Source organism: Vicugna pacos, chromosome 10 (genome assembly GCF_048564905.1).
Source record: "Vicugna pacos chromosome 10, VicPac4, whole genome shotgun sequence".
Classification (NCBI taxonomy): Eukaryota; Metazoa; Chordata; class Mammalia; order Artiodactyla; family Camelidae; genus Vicugna; species Vicugna pacos.
In genome coordinates this window covers 24,876,063-24,895,157 of record NC_132996.1, presented here as the reverse complement: position 1 = coordinate 24,895,157, position 19,095 = coordinate 24,876,063, and the positions used below count along the sequence as shown (strand labels likewise).

The 19,095-nt window shown below is 34.6% G+C and overlaps 1 protein-coding gene across 12 annotated transcripts in view; it reads left to right on the top strand.

Moving 5' to 3' along the window:
* Positions 1 to 19,095, top strand: part of EMSY (EMSY transcriptional repressor, BRCA2 interacting) — a 75,866-nt gene that overhangs the window by 44,008 nt on the left and 12,763 nt on the right. For all 12 annotated transcript variants that reach the window (XM_006203315.4, XM_006203314.4, XM_006203312.4 and 9 more), the window contains 5 exons: positions 4,341 to 4,477; positions 6,966 to 7,139; positions 8,950 to 9,148; positions 16,416 to 16,580; positions 18,251 to 18,406. In XM_006203315.4, coding sequence (XP_006203377.1) covers positions 4,341 to 4,477; positions 6,966 to 7,139; positions 8,950 to 9,148; positions 16,416 to 16,580; positions 18,251 to 18,406 — 831 coding nt within the window. The remainder of the gene's footprint in view (positions 1 to 4,340; positions 4,478 to 6,965; positions 7,140 to 8,949; positions 9,149 to 16,415; positions 16,581 to 18,250; positions 18,407 to 19,095) is intronic.

The following is a 19,095-nucleotide window of genomic DNA, read 5'->3' as shown; positions in this document are numbered from 1 at the left end:
CTTTGTATGAGGTTAGAGCAATACAAGCAAGCACATTTTCCTAGAAGCAGAGGTGGTGAGATATGTACCCTGTACATGTATACATTTTATCCATCTTTCTTTTTAAATATAAAGCAACTCATGGTTAGTTGCCATTTCAAGTGTATGGGTATACAGAAGAAGAGCTCTTGAACTTTTCCAGGACTATAGGATATACTAGGCACACAGTTGAAACAGCTTTTATTCATTGCATGGAGCTCACTTTGCCTCTACCTCTACTTCACTATTATTCTTTTATTCTAAACACTTTTATTCTTTTATTCTAAAGAACTTGTAAAGAAACATTTTTATTCTAAACACTTTTATTCTAAAGAACTTCTAACTGCTTTAAATTGATCCTTATGTAACATATCAATATTCTTTATAAAGACAGTTTTCATATTTTATAAGATTCTTGTTCTATGATACTAGGGATCATAGGTTAGTTTATTAGTATTTTTCAATCCCTGGCTGTCTTTTCACAGTGAACTAATAAGTCTGTTGGATGCATTTAGACAGTTTTCTGCCTTGATCCATGATCAGATGCTGTTCACTAGAGTCCATGTCCCCACCCCGCCCCATCCCACAACAAAAAAATAAACGCTTTACTTGTAATATACTCAAATACCTATCTGTAAGAATAGACAGCTTTTAAAAAATGATACTTTTCCCTTCATTGTGGGGAATTTGGAAAATACAGAACAGTACAAAGAAAATTTTAAACCTATACTTTTCACCATTCAGAGAAATATATTTCTGTTAATTCCTTTTTCTATTCATTTTTTGTATAAATGTGTTTGTGTATATATGTATATTTTTAAAATTGATTTGAGATCTAATATAATCACTTTTAATATTTTTTCATATAATAAAATTTTTCCATTCCAAAATGTATTTTGACACCCTCCTCCCCACCCCAGATTAATGACTATACAGTGTTCCCTCATGTGATGCCTCATTTAGCTATTTAGCTATTTCTTCATTGTTGAATGTTTTAGGTTACTTAACTTTTTGGTCATAAATAATCCTGTGATGAACATCATTATACATAAATTAGCATGTGAAGGTCTTACTTCCCTTGTATAATATCTAGAAAGCAAGTTCATGCTTCCAAAGTGTTTTCTAGAAAGGTCAAGTTTTTCTTTTTGTAATAATTATGTGGAAGGCATGATTATTTTTGCAGTTATTTAACTCACATCTTATGGAATCAAATATTTTCTTATATGTGTATATATAGAGAGAATTATCAGATATGTAAGTCTCTTGGTGAGCTTTGTTGAGGACAGGTTGAAAAATTATGTCTATTTTATGCAGAAGATTGGGTACTTCAGAGATGAACTCATTACCTTGATTCTCAGGACATTTTGAGAACCTGTGACAATGATAAGACTTGATTTTGATTCTCTTGATCTATAGTACAGTGTCCAGGCAAGGAGCAAGTGTTTATATATTTTTTCATTTGTTCATTCATTTACTCATTCTTTGAGCAAAGTAACATACAAATGTTACCCAAGAGATCAAGATTGTCGGCGTGATATAGGAACTGTGAATAGTGTAATCTGGACCAATAAATTTGTGTTCTTTAAGCCTACCTACCATAATGCTCAAACTTTTACAGGCATCTTATTTTCGAATAAAAAATCCCTGGAATGTGTCAGTATCATAGCCCATTATCCAAATGTGATTCACAATTACTTATACCTGTTGTATCTTGGCTATAGTAAAGACTGTATATATACAGGCGAGTTCTCTGATATGATGTGAGCCAGATACCGGATTGGGTGCTGTGATACGTAGTGATGTACATGAGGTGCATTCTCTGCACTAAAGAACACTAAACAAATCAACTGTGTATACTCTCTTACAGCATGAGAACTATAGATTGAATACTGTGTAGCATAGAGGGAAACATTTTTTTAAAAATGAGTAAGTCTTCAATATAACATAGATGTCAGCTGAGATATAGAAACATGCTTATTGGAATTTAAAACTTTTATAATTTGATAATTCTAGACATAAATTGTATTCTATCTTAATATAATGCTATACTTGCTTTTCCTTATGCTATGCCTTTTTCTTCTATTTTCTAACATAGCCCCTCATTTTGTCAAGTTGGTAAACTTGATTTGTAACTGTCTCATAAGTTGACATACCTGTAATGAAAAGGATTTGACATTTTCTTAGTTAATGTGTATAATTCACTTGTTAAAAGCAAGTTTTGTCAAAAAAGTGGTTCTTATACTTTGGTGTAGAATTAAAGCTTGGTTTACATATCCTTGAGCTAGTTTTTAATGTTTGCTTTCTAAAAATACTTTTTTATTAACCAAATATTTGATGAGGCAGCATTGTCAGAGGAGGCATCATAATCACATAAGAGGGACTGGAGTTAATTAAGAGTTAAAGTTGATATAAATGAATAATGGGCAGCTTTGTCTTTGTGGCTCTTAACCCCTCACTATTCAGAGACTACAGATAAAGGGAAAAACATTTGTGAAACTGGTCCATGGTTAAAAGTGCCTTTTTATGTAACCTGAGCATATTACTTTGGACTGATAAGGCATTAGATGATGGCAAGTGTATTATAACGATTTTGTAACAAGATTGCCAAAAATTGACATATAACTAGAATATTCTTAGAGCAATCTTACTTCTAAATCTCTAGTAAGGAATGCTAAGGTTTTCCAGTAGAAAAGAATAAAATTTTATTTTTTTTGAGAATATATTAATCAGTCATGTTTTTAATGTGTATTCATTCTTTGCTTAGTCATTTGATAAATGATATGCAAGCCTATAGACGAGAAGTATGACTTGCCTGTTTTTATAGGCAGAGGAAATTACAGGCACAAAGTAGCATTGGGATTGGGACTGGTGTGCTCAAGTACCAATGTTGAAACCAACACACTGAAGGAGAGGTTTATATTGGATAATCCTGAAAATTAAAGTTGGAGGAAACCTGGAGGACTAAGCAGAGGAGTTTAGTCTTTGTGTGGTAGGTAATAGGAAGCCATAGTGAAGAAGTTTCTTGTTAGACTAGAGTTTATGATGTGTGTTGTAGAGTAGGAACAAATAAGATCGAGTTGGTAGATTTAAGGCCAGATCATGAAAGATTCTGAAACCCAAAAGGGAAAGCTGGGACTAAATACAATGAGGATTTGAAAGGTTTTTAACCAATTTCATATGTTGTTGGTTCTTGACATGATGAAATTAGTTTTTTTTTTTTAAGGATGTTTGATATGACAGGGAGCATCAGAGCTATTTGCATGATAGAGAAACTTGAAATAGGGAGGAAATATGGGAAGGCAAGAGAGATGAGGTCCTGTCTCTTGAGCTGGCATTGATAACATTTTGAAAGAAGACATGTGTTGGTGAATTCATTCACATACTCATTGAACAATGATTACTTGAGTAATTGCCATACAGTGTATGCTAAGCACTGAGGAGTCAGTGACATAAAAAGATACAGTGTAGAGCTCAAGGGGCCTTCATTTTGTTAGGGGATACAGGGACTAAAGACAAGGCAAGAGTCAAAGATTTGCTTCAGGATTTCCAATTTGGACAATTAGAAGAGTATAGGGTATAAATTTGGTAGGTAGATTTGATAGGTGGAAAAGAAGTAGATTGTGGAAGGATACAGGGGAGAGGGCAAGGTAATATTATGTTTGGATTAGTAGATATAGATCTACTAAATAGATTTCAATGGTTGAAAATATAAATATATGCATATATGTATGTAAATCAGAGTTTCATTCTCAGACTCTTCAGTGCTACAGATTCCAAGGGTACACGTTTTATCTGACTTAGTTTGTGAGTCAGTGTTGTTTTTTTTTTTTTTTGGTCACGTAAAAATAGATGACTTATTTCTTTTCATAAATCTTCTCTACAATTTGGTGTTATTTGATAAATGTTTACCTCTTTTTTATATTGTTTTTCAAGAGTTTTCCTATCACACTAGTCACATAGATAATAATATCAGGTTTGGGAGAAATATTTATCATGTATTAGAGATTCTGATTTGTTTCAGTTAACTAGTCAGGAGAATATTGATGGGGAAAGAGATAATGATATTTTTAGATTCTGAATTTGGTGTGTAGGTCCTCAGATTCCAAAAAGATGGATGCTGTAAGAGTTAACTCTTAATACGCTCTCATTGTAGGACAACTTGTAATTTATTCTTTCAGGCCTTCATTTTCATCCTCATGACAGTCTTCACGTCATCTAGGGATGACATTGACTACATGTATTAATTGTGTGCAACATAAACAGAAATAACCAAATATCACTAGTCCTTAACTCAGGCCTCCTTTTCTCCCCCCTTCTCTAAGGAACGACTACCAAAATCACTACAATCCCAATGACTTCCAAGCCCAATGTGATTGTTGTGCAAAAGACAACAGGAAAAGGAACGACCATTCAAGGCCTCCCGGGCAAAAACGTTGTCACAACATTGCTAAATGCTGGAGTAAGTAAGAGCTTGAACTGCAGACTCAGCAATCCACTGAGGATTTTAAAGACCAGCTATACAAATATTTGCCTAAGGACTTCAGAACCCACAATGGCCAGAATGGCTTGATTTACCACTACTGTGATGTAATAACTGTTAAAATACCACCTACTGATGCCATTTTTCACAGTAACTTCTAAAACATGTTGCTCATGGCTAGGTTGCTTATGACCATGATTTAGATGCTTAGCTTGGTCCAGGTGGAGGATTCCACTGTCTTAACTACAGAGGGACTTCTGTTAGAGGACAATTTTATTCTTGCTTATGGCCAATAGATACCAGTCTATTATTTCACCTGGGCCGGGCAAAGAGAAATATTTGGGACTAAGACTAAATTAATGACAAGGATTTGCTACTTTCATTTTTTCATTTTTACTTCTTTGAGCTAATGAAAAAACATCGAATACATAACAGATTGATTTATAGTTCTGTAGGCAGTGGTTAAGAGATTTAGAGTTAGCCAAACCTAGGCTTTGTCTCTGAGTATCGTAGTTGTTTGACCCTGACTTATTCAACTTCTCTTATCCTTAATTTCCTCATTTGTACATTGGGGATGATGATCTCTACCAGTCATTATGTTCAGTAAACTGGTAGCTGTTTTGAAAGTGCTTAGAACAGTGCCTGGCACATAGGAAATCCTCAATAAATTGTGTTTTCTTATAGTATTACTCTTGTACTTAACTTGTTAGGCTTGGTAATGTCCCTACTTTGCTAGGAAAAAGAATGCTATACTTCATTGTAGTTGATTTCTAGTAGTTTCCTAGGCAACGCAGTCTTTACAATATTGGTAGGGGTCCAGTATTAGATACTCTCATCAAAACGTAGAGTTTTCCTAGCCTGTGTTCATATAGTAAGCCAAAAATAAGTCCAGGATTAGAATTTAGGTTTTCAGAACCCTTTATCTTTGGTTTGTAATTTCTTGAACTTGGTATTAAGTTTGATATGAACTTGATATTATGATGCCATGTACCTTAGGTCCTAAGGTCACATAGATCTAAGAGTGGTGTGTGGATCCTAGCTGCTGGATATGTCTAATAGGAAGTTTGACATAGGAAATGATAGTAAAACAAGCAGATCAGAGTATAAGACTATCCTCTTCACCACATATGTACATACACCTATACTTACAACTTGCTCACCTGTGTACGCATACACAACACACACACACGCGCACACACACACGTGTGCGCACACACTCACCCACCCCAGAAGAGCTTTTCCAAAAAATAGCCTGATAGTTGGTTTTGATTGGTTTGAATGGGTCGTTATATAGCCCATTGGGCTATTTTAATAGGCATGCCCACTTACAAACTAGCAGCTTTTGGCAAGTGAACTAGAGCTTTTTCCAGAGATGCTGCTTTGAAGGGTGTGTGTGTTAAGTAATCGCACAAGTGGCAGACACTTCGTGTTTCCCTTAGATAATTGCAGCAGATACTTAAACCTGAGAGTTTTATAATCATTTGTTATAAATTCACAAAGTGATTACCTTTTTGCCAGCTCACCTGGGTGCTTTATTTTTACTGGCTGCTAAGTTTAGATGGCTATGCATGTAGAAAATTAAGAGTAATAAGGTGAAAAAATTTTAGATCCTTTCCTTTTTAATTTTATGGATTTTAATTTTTTAAATTTAAATAGATTAGTGAAATTACTGTATTTGAATTTATTTCAGTTAAACTCAAGTATTGACTCCGTAAATGACCAGAAAACGGTACTTAGCAACAAAACAGATGAAAATGCAGAAAATGGTGAAAAGTTAATGGGCTTAAACTATCTCATTAATAGACTAAAGTGATATTAGTAATATACTAATGTGGGAAATGTCCTAAGTTTTTCCTTTGTGTTTTCCCATATAACCTCAGAAAGAATGTTAATATCTCTGCTGATTTCATCTCTTGCCCATACTTTTTCACAAAGACATTCTGCTATATATCCTTGTAATTTCATATTTGGGGAACTTAGGCAGTTTATTTTGTATATGTACATTTAGCTATTGATCTAATGAATAGTAATTTTTTGTCACACATATGTTCATTTCATATAAATAGCAAGTAAAGATGAATGGGGGAGACAAGACCTATCATCCAAACTCTGAGAGATAACCATTGTTAACATTTTAATATATGTTCTTTTATAATTTTTGACTTTAATATATGTATTCTGTGAATGAGACAGTATAATATGTATTCTTACATGAGGTAATTTTTAGAAATTCACTCATCAAGAAATATTTAATGCCTTCTTTGGACAGAAAGTTGGTCAGATGAATTCTAAGATCATTTTAACTAGCTCTAAGATTTTTGATTGCCTGGAAACATTGTACTTTGTTGCATAATTTACAGCCCTTTCCCATCGTCCCAGTGAAACCTTTCTGTGATACTTCAGTGAAAGGATAAGTTTTATCATTTAAATGCATATAAATCTCATATATTTACTGACTTCAATTTAGGGAGAAAAGACTATTCAGACAGTGCCAACAGGAGCCAAGCCAGCTATTATCACTGCTACAAGACCCATCACCAAAATGATTGTCACTCAACCAAAAGGAATAGGTTCTGCAGTTCAACCAGCAGCTAAAATCATCCCAACAAAAATTGTTTATGGGCAGCAAGGGAAAACACAGGTATGCCATAAGATGTGATTTTTCTTGACTCCGATATATTTCAGATTCCTAAAATTCCAAGGTAGAAATTTTATTTTATGATCAGTAATCTTTAAAGAATCATATTGTTTAAAGTTATGACTGAATGTGTATAATCATCTATTTTCAAAACCTGTGTTTCTCTTTTCAGTACTTTTTTGATACCTAAATATTTGTGTCATGTCATGACCAAAGATTAGGGAAAAGAATCCCCTTGGATTTCTTGGAATAAAATTCGCTGAAGGTGTATATTGTTTGAGAAGTAGATGGTTGAGGGAGCATGACAGTTATTCATAAATCTCTCAAAGAAAAGTATTTATTTTTTATAAGCTTATATGGCCTTCTAAAGCACTTTGCTTATCTTTACTTATAAAATTTGATTTACTTGAAACCTGAGTAATGGAAAAGCTAGAGATCTATTCCTTTTTCAACCAGTAGACAATAAGGGAACTTTTCTGGGAAACTGAGGCTCAGCATTTAATCCTGTGTAGCTAGGCTACTCTTTATTTTGCATGTACTTTAACTGCTTTTCTAAGACTATCAAAGGAAGCAATGTCAGCTTTGGTTGAGAAATGCTCTAGAATTTTTGTAGAAGATAATAATTTACCTATAAACTAATAATTTGCCATTAGAATCAGTTCCCTCAGAATGGTGGCCAAATAGTTTACATATCTAAACAAATAAATTTTGTGATTAGAAGCAAATTCAAATTGCCTTTAACTGTAACAGTTGCTTTGCTCTGTCATCTATAACCTATGTTTTCATTCTTGAATTTTGGGAAATGGATGACTTAATAGAGCCTGAAAAGGTTTAGAATCTTATATATGGGTGAAATAAAAAGTAATTGTGACAGGGTGACATTTTTATTCCATGTACCCAAGTGAAGTTAACTCCTAGAGTCAAATTTTGAAGTGGAATGGTTCAGTTTGAACTTTCCTTCCATTTCACTTGTTTTAGTGTCTATGGTTTTGACCCTTGCCAGAAGTTGTCTACCACATGTTCCATATTGCTTTTCATAGTTGTCTAAATCAGCGTTCATCTGCGATTTCCTCAAAGATAACTTAGGTCCTAAGCAAGTTTACTTTGTGCAGGTGTGTTAATTAGGAATTTCATCTGGACGGGAATGGTATATAGCTCAGTGGTAGAGCACGTGCCTAGCATGCATGAGGTCCTGGGTTCAATCCCCAGTACCTTCTCTAAAATAAATAAATAAATAAACCCAATCCCCCCACCAAATGTTTTTAAACAATTTAAATTTAAAAAAAAATTTTTTTTAATAATTAAATAAGGAACTTCATTTGGTTGCTAATGAAAAGAAACCTGAAGAACAGTGACTTAAACAAATTAGGGTTTAATTTTTTATTGTGTTGATAAATATTTGAGGAAGGGAATCCTGGCCTGCTATTGTGGCTCAAAAATTCCATTGGGAGTCTAGGCACCTTGTCTTTCTGTTCTGCCATCAGTAGCTTATGGCTACCATTCTACTCTATATCCTACATATTGTGAAATGACTCCTGAAGTCATTCTAGGCAAGGAAAAACAGGGGCAAAGGCTCTTGTCAGAATCATAGCTGTTGTAGTCTGGCATGTACCAGTTAAAATGTTGTATGTGGCCTGCTATAATTTCTTCATAGAGTAAATTAGTCTTTGATAAACAATATTGTGCCCAAAGCATTATGCATGTACAGAATGTGATTTTCCATGTCAGGAAAACACTTGTTTATGACCTAGAAGTTAAGCATTTTTAAAATGCTCTAAAATTTATACTGGGTATATTTCTGCTTTTCTTCTAGGTTCTTATTAAACCCAAACCAGTGACATTTCAAGCCACAGTTGTTAGTGAACAAACAAGGCAGCTGGTCACAGAAACATTACAGCAAGCATCCAGGGTGGCAGAAGCTGGTAATTCATCTATTCAGGAGGGAAAAGAAGAACCACAGAGTTACACAGATAGTAGTTCCTCTTCTACAGAGTCCTCCCAAAGTTCCCAAGGTAAGATCCACTTTACTTCTGATTTATGTAATTACTGCTAACATAGTGCCAAAATAGTTGCATCTAGGGATCTCAAACAAACATGTATGCTTTGATTTGTCAGTTCTTTTGATTTTATTGTCTTTCGTTTGATATGTAATCAGTGAGCTGAAGTTTTGTTTTTCGTAAGGCTTACCATCCTTTCCTGTCTGGCATATGTTCATCAAATAATTGGTAAACTTTAGATGATGATTTTGGCAGGTAGGTATTATCAAATTGGATAGAGCTGTGAGTCCTTCTGTTTGCTTTGAGTAAACAGGAGAAGTATGTAAGAAGGTGAATATACCTTTTGAAATGGTTGTTGCTGAACCTTGAGAAAGGATCTATGTGACCAGAGGTGAGGCTATTAGTGGGCTGTAAGTAGGGTGACCATACATTGCAGTTTGCAAGGGACAAGTCCTAGTTTTTTCTGTTCTAGAGTAATTATTAATAGCATTCTCATTCACTCAGTTTAGATGATAACTGTATGGTTGTTCTAATTATAAGGAAGGTACTATAAGGCCAGACTCTGTACTAGGGGAAAACTCTTAATCCTTAGTGCTGTTTTAATCATGTTCTTCTAGGAAGTCTTTGAAGTAAACTCATGATCATAAGCTTTGAGATCTTCTACAAATCTAGTACCCATGTCTATCAGTTATCTTAACCACCCATATTGACAGGTGGTGTATTTATGCCTTTGCTTATGTTCTCTGATGCATCCAAGTGAAGCTGTTTATCTTCTCTTGATCATTCCTTACTCATTCCATTTCCTCTTCTCATCTCCCCATTATTCTCTATGGAATGCTTTCTTAGCACCTTCACTTTTCTAATACAGATTCTTCATATTGTGCAGACATTTTATTATTTTAACTCTTCAGTGGAGTCTTCCCAGATAAGTCTTACTGATCAGATAAGTCTTACTGATGGTTCAAACTGCTGATTATTCCATTAATTCAAGCCGATTATTTCATTAATTCAGTTTGACAATTATTGATTAGTTTATACGATGTACTAAACATTTTGCTACACCCTACAAGGTTTAAATAAAATATAGTTCTTGTATTCTAGGAGCTTAAAATTTAGAATACGGTATTAAAAAAAATACACATACAACTCCAGTATAAGAATTTTATTAGTAACAAGCAAAAAAAAAAGCAGGGCTGAAAGTTTACACTCCAGTGGAGAGCACAAGAAAGCTTCATTTGAAATGGTCTTTAAAAACTCATCAATTAAAAATAAATTAGAATGTTGATTTTAATAGTGTGGCACTCATTTTACAAAATGGATAGTTTTGTTATCAATAATAGTAATATTTTATGAATCAGTTTGCTAAGATTTACTTTATTCTGTATTGATTTTGAATCAGTTTATGTCTTGTTACAGTGGAGTAATACTTATTTTCTAATTATTTCTTTTGGACTTACTGATTTTATATGTATATATTTCATTCTTGGTTCAACGTATCAGCTGCTTTTTCTGCTTTTATTTTTAAGTCTGCAGTTATTTGAATAATACTAGACTTTTTTCCCCTTGAGAAATGTCTTCACAGAGCAGGTAAAACGTTGAACTTATGAGTCGGTGCTAAAATGGGTACCTGAACAGTAGATGTCTACATATACGTAATCTCAGGTATCTTTTGAAATTGCTAGTCTTTTCATAAGGGACCTGTAAGCCAATCATTACTTCCTTAACATGCCGTTTCATTAGTCAGCATTCAATTTTCATTCTAAGAATGAGACAAAAGTTTGACTGTTTCTAAAAATAATTGAGTGTAAGGGTTTCTGCTTTTTGATCTATTATATATGGCATTTATTTTTATTTTTGTTTTTTTATCTTTCATTGTATATTACTTCTTTTTAAAGTATTCCATAATACAGAAAAATTTCATAGTTCAAAACAGGCATATCTAATACAGTTGACTATAAAGCCATTTTTTATAATCCATATTTACTCCTCTCCCCATGTCTTTGTATAGCTCTTTAGTACATTCTCACAAAGGCAAGAGATTGGGGATATGTATGTTATAATTTAAAGAGAAAGGGGTAAAAGTTTTGATCTGTCTAAAACTCATGCTTAGTTTTCAAAGTACATGAGGATCATACCTACTAGGAACATAAGCACTATATGGCAGTCCATTTTTCTTCTATATTGCTTTTGTAGTTTAGCCTCTCTCTTTTTAGTAACTTTTTCTTTTAATGTAATTTCAAACTTACAAAAAAGTTACAAGAAGAATAAAAAGAACTCTTGTGTATATTCTTTACCTAGATTCACTACTTGTTTATATTTTGTCATTTGCTTTGTTATTGATTCTCCTTCTGTCCCCCCTTATTCTCTGTGTTTATAATTTTTAAATTTCTTAACCATTTGAGAGCAAGTTGTAGATATCATGTCCTTTACCTCTAAATACTTAACATTTGTAGGTTTATATTTCTTAAGGGTTAGTCTCTTCATAACTAAAATATGGTTATCAAAATCAAGACATACGAAGTTACAGTTCTGTAATCTACAATCCAGTCAAATGTCATCAACTGTCTAATCGTATTCTTTGTAGTTTTACCCCCAAGTCCACAATCCAAATCAGGATCATATATTGCATTTAGTTGTACTTAATTGTCATGGTTCTTTATTTCCCTTGGACTTGGATAATCCCTCAGCCTTTCTTTGTTTCTTGACCTTGATATTTTTTGAAGGAAATAGATCAGTTACTTTGTAGAATATTCTTCAGGTTGGTATTGTCTGATGTTTCCTTATCATTATTTTCAGCAGGAATTCCACAGATGTGATGTGTCATTAGCTTTATCTTATCAAGAGGCACTGATGTCAGTTTGTCCCAGTGTTGATGATGATAACGTTGATCTCTTGGTTAGTTAAGGTGATGTCTTCCTCTTTTTTTGCATTATGAAGTTACTGTATTTCCCTTTGAGATTAATAGTAATTTGTGGGGAGATCCTTTGAGACTATATAAATATCATGTTTGTAATCAAACATTTATCTGCTAGTTTTAGCATCCATATTTCCTCATCCACTGATGATTTTCTGAAGTTCATTATTCATCATATAGTTGATAGTTGGCACTCTACTGTAAGACAGAATCAACCTTTTATTGACTTCATATCCTTTTTCTCGTGACTTCTTTACACAAGTCTTAGAATAAGGATGTCTTTTATGCCAAAGATTTCTTGATTCTGCTTATGGCTTCTAAACTTTCCCCACCATTCCTTACCCCCAAGGAGGAGAAGTTTAGGCCTTATAAATTATTTCTGAACTGTCTCCTCACATGCTAGAATAGAGACCTTCATCTTTACCTTGTTCTGGCACTTTTCTTGATCACTCTGGGAAGGTTTATCACTCCTTGTATACTATGCTTCTAAAATTGCTTGTACTACCAGCTATTTTATCATTGAGCATTTTATTTTATACTTTGTTGTTGTTGTTGTTTATATAATATAAATAATATAATCTTCTTTTCCACTAGGCTACTAGCTTCTCAAGGACAAGGATCATATTCATCTCTATGTATTCAACAGTTAACAAGAGGTTAGCTGGCTCTAAGTAGGCACCCAGTAAAAGTTTCACTGAATGAACAAACAGAAAAGCAACAATCTTAATAACTATGGCACAGATTTAAGCTTCAGCCTTATAAATACAGTTTGGTTGCCTGAGTCCAAAACATTTTGTCCTTTCTAGGGTTTCCCTTAACCTTGTGGGTGGATCTTTTAAGTACTCCTGAAATATTTTTACATATTGATAGATAGCTAGATGACCAGCCCTAAGGGACTGAGGCCATACTTGCCGAGGTCAGTTACTGAAGATTGGGCCATATACCTTCCTCAGCTCCTGACCTTTGCTTCCTAACTGGATCTTCTTTTTTTCCCTTTCTCACTTGGGAATAGGATTTTGGGGCTTATTGGGTCCAGATTTTTTAAAAAGAAAGAAAAATATTAAAGTTTTCTTTGTATTCTCTTTATTGCCAAAAGGTTTTAAGGTAGACTAGAATACAAGATTATGTGAAGTACAATAGAGAGAAAAAGTAGACAAAACCAAGGATAGGGATTTAACATAGAACAAGTCATGAGGCAAATACAAAAATGCATCCTGTAAAGACATTTACTTTAAGTAAGGTACAGTGTGGTTTCTAGGATGACTTTTCTAGAAGCTTCATGATCTTAATCACTCATGGTGAGGGTGATGAATAAATCTAGGTTAAGCAAAACATACTTATTGCAGAATTTTTCAGAGCCCCTGTGTGCTAATAAATGTTATAAAAGATGAAGGGTGGAATATGTAATATAAAATGCTCCCCAACAGGACCCTTCTTTTGCAGAACATCTTGAGGAACTAATGTTCTCTGGAACATTTCTAGCAAAGCTGTATAAGCCATTAAACACTGTGAAGGCCTTGTGCTTTATGACAATACTTCAGAGGGAAGGTACATATTACATCATAGAAGGGATATAAACATCTTGGGTTTAGTTTAGAGGAGATGGTTTAGGTGCTGAGGCATCTGGGAATCATTTTATATGAAGAATGGTTGGTGGAGACAGGACATTAATCATGGAGAACAGACCACGAAGATTGGGTTGGGTTGTGGGGAACATCAGAGCTGTTGTCAGTTATCTTGAGGATTGTGACATGGAAGAAAGAAAAGAATTAGCCTTTGTAGATACGTGGACAGAACTACATTCATTGAGTAGAAGTCAGAAGAAGACCTGTTTCCACTCCATGTAAGAAAATTTTCTAATTGTCATAACTGCAAAGGTGGAAGGAAACTGTCTTGGAAAGTAGTGAGTTCTCTGGTGCTGGAGTTCCTGGACTGGTGGAGATATTTTGAAGATTTTAGCATAGGACTGATGATGGCAGTAAACATACTTTTAGATTTTTTTCTAGCTGGAAGGTCTTATGATTCTATAAAAGTGTGATACAGGCTTTTTATAGTAAAGACGTAGGAGACATTCTTCCATAAAGATGCCTGAATCTGCCTTTGGATATGGCAGGACAGTGTTTATCTCTAGTACCTAACATGTAATAGATGTCCAATAAGTATTTATTAAATGATCTGTGGGGAAAGATTTCTGAAGGTCAGCAGGCTGTCATCCTCAAGAGAGATAGGGAAGTCTAGATGGATGTACACTGCAAAATCAAATGGTGCTGTGAGATCAGGCTTCTGGTATCTCAGCCATTGCACTCTGACCCTAGCACCAGACTTGGTAGGCAGTAGATTTATCTAGTCTAAGCATAAGCCAAAAGTAGAGAGGGAAATCACTCAAGGAATGTTTTTCACACTCTCATTCTGCGTCACAGCTGTCGGGGTTGCTGCATTGATACTTCATAGTGGTCAGCTACTCTGAGTATGAGCAGAAAGAGAAAGAGTAATCTCCCCAGTCCCTTTGGGATGATGTTATTTGAAGTGATGTCTCTGATAGGTGCTCCATGTGAAAAGTCTTGTTCTACCTTATCTGTCTACCAATGCAGTTTTTGCTTTCTTCTGGATATTCAGAGTTGGGTTGCAAAGTCATAGGTCCTCTCACCTAACCAAGGGGTACTTATAGCATCATGACAAATTCTTAAAGTTGAGAACTTAGGTTATATAAAAAGAATGATTCCCTAATATAATGTTCTCTTAAATTTAAATTCTACACATCTACTTAGAATAAGTAAAGAAAAACTGTTATATGCCTCACATGGCATTTGGCATTGTAGGATAGTGTCCTTCAATCATCTAGATTTTTTGGACGTTTAATAGAAATTATACATGGTGTGGCGTATATTCTACCCAGTGTTTGAGGGTAGGGGAAGGGAGCAGAAATATAATATGTTAACAGTAATGAATTTCAGATATTTTGTATATTGATTTTGTTTTCTTTGGGAAGACAGTTTTTCAGTTTTGTTTTTGTTTTTTTTTTGATGAGTCATTCCCCCTCGTTCCCCCTGCTTTAATCTTTTTGGACAACTTTGTGGTTTTTCAAAAATACAAAGTTCATAGAAGGTTGAACTTATGTTGTATTTATTCTGGTTTTTTGGGCTGCATGAATTCTTTTCTGTGATGCTTTCACTGACCATTTTGAGTCAAAGCACTCTTTCTTTCTTTATATTTGTCTTAGTTGCCCTAATCATTTTGATTTTACCCCAAAATACAAAGCTATATGTATATCTTTATTATATATCTCCTCCATTATAATCTAAACTTGGGAGCAGGAATCATGCTTTTATATCCTACATAATTTCCTATGTGGTGGACCAGGGAGTTTAGAAACTCAATAGTAGTCTAGTATAACTTGCTTATTCTGTAGGTGAAAAACTCAGTAAATAATTTGTTGTTTGATTTGATGTGTGTTTAATATCTACATGCATACCTGTATAGCATGAATATAATAAGCCTTGAGTTAAGGCTGTAATTTATTTTGAAACTAACCAAAAGCCTTAGAATTGAGAACTTTCAGGCAACAACCAGTACAACAAAAACAAAAATAACATTTCTGTTGTCCTTCATGGTTTATAGAGTTCTTTTACATATATCATTTCATCTCCTCAGAAATCCTGTGAGGTAGAGAGGTAATCTTATTGCTGCCATTTTAGAAATAATGATACTAAGACCCAAAGAATCAACTTGCTGATAATTGATAGAGCTGACTGTAACCTAAGACCGAATTCCAAATGTTGTATGTGTCCTATTATATCATGCTGCTTCTAGATCATCTGTCCGTTTTTGTTTTCAGTGGACAGGATTTCCTTTCAGCGATTCAGCCATCCAATAAGTATTGACTAAATGCTCAGCTTGTAATACAAAACACATTTTCAGGTGCATTGGGGAAAATAAGACTCCTACAGCATTTTGTTCTTACTATACACAAACATGCACTCATCTGCACAAATGCACACTTATTTATTATAGCAGTTATAACATTGTAGGAGTTATTGTATTGTAATTTGTCTCTTTACATGTCTGTCTTCCCAATCAGATTGTGTGCTTCTTAAGCATCCTTGATTATTCCGTGAGCTCCTTTATATCCTCAGTGCCAAATATAGCCTCTGGCACATAGGTACCCAGTCTGTTGAATCAATGAATGAGTGAATGAATGAGTGAATACAAACTTGAAAGACGTTATCCCCTCTGGGGACTTACAGTCTTCTTGGGGAGATAAAGCATGAAGTTTATAGTAAATACAAAGATTTTTTAAAAAACAAATTGTTTTTTTTTTAAGAGAAACTTTGTTTATAGGGTTTTTTTTTTTTAACTAATGTAAAACAGATTCCCAGCCTGTAGTTCATGTAATTGCTTCCCGGCGTCAGGATTGGTCAGAACATGAGATTGCAATGGAGACTAGCCCCACCATAATTTATCAGGATGTATCCAGTGAATCACAATCAGCTACTTCAACAATCAAAGCTCTATTAGAACTCCAACAGACAACAGGTATGAATTCACATGCTCAACTGAATGAAGCATGTTTTCTCTAGAGATGGGTGTGCTAAAATACTACTATTGTTATATTTTCTTTGTTATTATTTGAGCACATTTCCCCCCTCTGGACTTTTCTATAATCATTGGTGCAGTCTGTTTACTTGTCAGTTCATTAAGATGTGCACAGGAGTGCTAAAAGATAGATTATAGTCAGTAGAAAGGAGAAAAAAAGTGGCAGAACTCTTTCTTCTCTTTCTCCTGCTTCAAATGGACAATCCTATTGCCTCTTGTCAGCAGAAGGGGGTAGATCTATCAATTCTAAGCGCAAGGATAGATGCAGTACAGTTGCCAGTACTATTCAAGACTAGTAGGAGACAGATTGAAGGGCCCCTGCCATCCTCCTTGATATTGGTGGGGCAGTTTTGTGGTCATAAAACACCGTTAATGGCTTTGTTAGCATTCTAATTTGTTTTTATTTTATCGTCATACTTCTTTGTGTCATTTAACAACTTGAGCTTCCATGCAGAGCTGTCCTCATTTAACAAGATCAAATCAGTATTTCTAGTTACTAAATATCTTAATAAACTCTAGACAAAACCTATGTTAGTTATACTGACTTCTCTGTTGTATTAGGTCAAAGGTTGACAGAGTATTTTAGGGACTTAGCAGTGATCTCATCCAACCCTTTTATTTTATGGATAAATAAACTAAGACCTAGAGAGGTTGCCCAGTGAGAGTCCTCATCTTTTGATTCCTAGTTCAGTGCCCTCTCTACTTGTGGGGTGACTTTTGTATTCTTTTGGTTTTGTTTTTCATTCTTTGTTTAAATGATTATCTTGATTTTTTTAACATTATATGTTTGGTGAGAATAATCTGAATGATCATTCAGTGGACTTAATTATTGGTACTGTTTGTTGTAACATCCACTCTACACTACCCACAGGATTAGCATTTGATGTAAGTCTTTGGTTAATCTTTCTATTGGTGTTATTTTTGGCCCTAGGGATTTCCTCAGCTCCTTATCTTTGACATAGTCAGCTATTTCCATTAATGCCTTATAGAGGGAAAAACTGATAAGATAGACAGTAATTCTGTTCATGAAAACCATTCTTGATTCCAGACCATTCCATAGACATTTTTGCAGGAACAGAGAAGCCATTTTTTCCTAACACTGAAAATGTTTATTCTTTAAGAATCTTTGAAAATATTGTAACATTTCTTTGGAGATTATCTTGAATTTTTAATAGATCAAATTAAACTGGTTGCTATGTTGTACTGTTCAGGGTAGGTGTGCCCTAGAGCAAATCATGCTGTGTACTGCTTACTCACCCTTTGTTTTCAGGCTGATGAACTCAAGAATACCAGGGAGTACCTTGAAGAAGGGTAAAGGAAATGTTCTAAGGGGAGTATGTCAAGGGAAATAGACTCAATTGTTTGACCTAGTGATAATAGGGGGGATTTTATTCAGATTACATATGAGTTCTTACTAGGCTGCTGGGTATGGTTGCACACGTTGTGCACTCTACAGCCATACCTAGCAGTCTGCTCTTTTCAACTCACTGACTCCTTATTCACTGCCCATGTGGCACCCCAGAGGTCTTGTTCGTTAATCCCATGGACAACTCTGGTTTTAGTACTTGTTTGTAATAAAAGTTAATTTTTCCCCTGACTTTTTTGTACAGTAAAGGAAAAATTGGAATGTAAACCAAGACAACCCACTATTGACTTGAGTCAAATGGCAGTGCCTATTCAGATGACCCAGGAAAAGAGACATTCTCCTGAGAGTCCATCAATTGCTGTGGTAGAGTCAGAACTAGTTGCTGAATACATCACTACTGGTAGGTGTCCTCTTAAAAAGTAGTATTAAGGTAGGAGAGCTACCTTTCTGGATTTCATGGGATGGTTGTTTGGGGGAGAGTATATTTTCTATATTTTTAGGTCTCTTCTAGTTTGCTCTTGAGAGCAAATTCACATTGTCCTTGGGATTTACCCTGTCTTTAATGACTAGGGGGAAAAAATCAATAGGGTTCTTACAAAGTTTGTGAGTAATATAAAACTGCAAGTTGGCCATATATAACATCTGTGAACATAGGGCAGCAGCTGTAGTGAGAGGATAGAATATCTATTATATAAAAATAAATATTTCTAGGCATCTGAATTTTTTAATTTTGGGAAGGAGGAGGTAGGTCAAGGGAGAAAGAAGGTATAAAAATCAACCTTTTTTTTTTTTAATGTAAAGAAAAAAAAAACTTTGGAAAACTTTAAATCCCTGTAAATACTTAGGAGTTCTGGTGGAAAGCAAATTAGGTATTTGTTTAAAATGTGGTCTGGCAGCAAAACGTTAATGAGATTTTTGGATGGCGTATATAGAGAAGTGGAGTAGGAAGGATAATAGATTCTTTCTCTCATAGTCTGGTGAGACCACACCTGGAATACTGCTTTCTGTTTTGGACACTTCATTACCTCAAGATTTGAAATAGTTCAGAGAGTACTAATGTGAATAATTAGGGGTTAGGAGAGATCACTT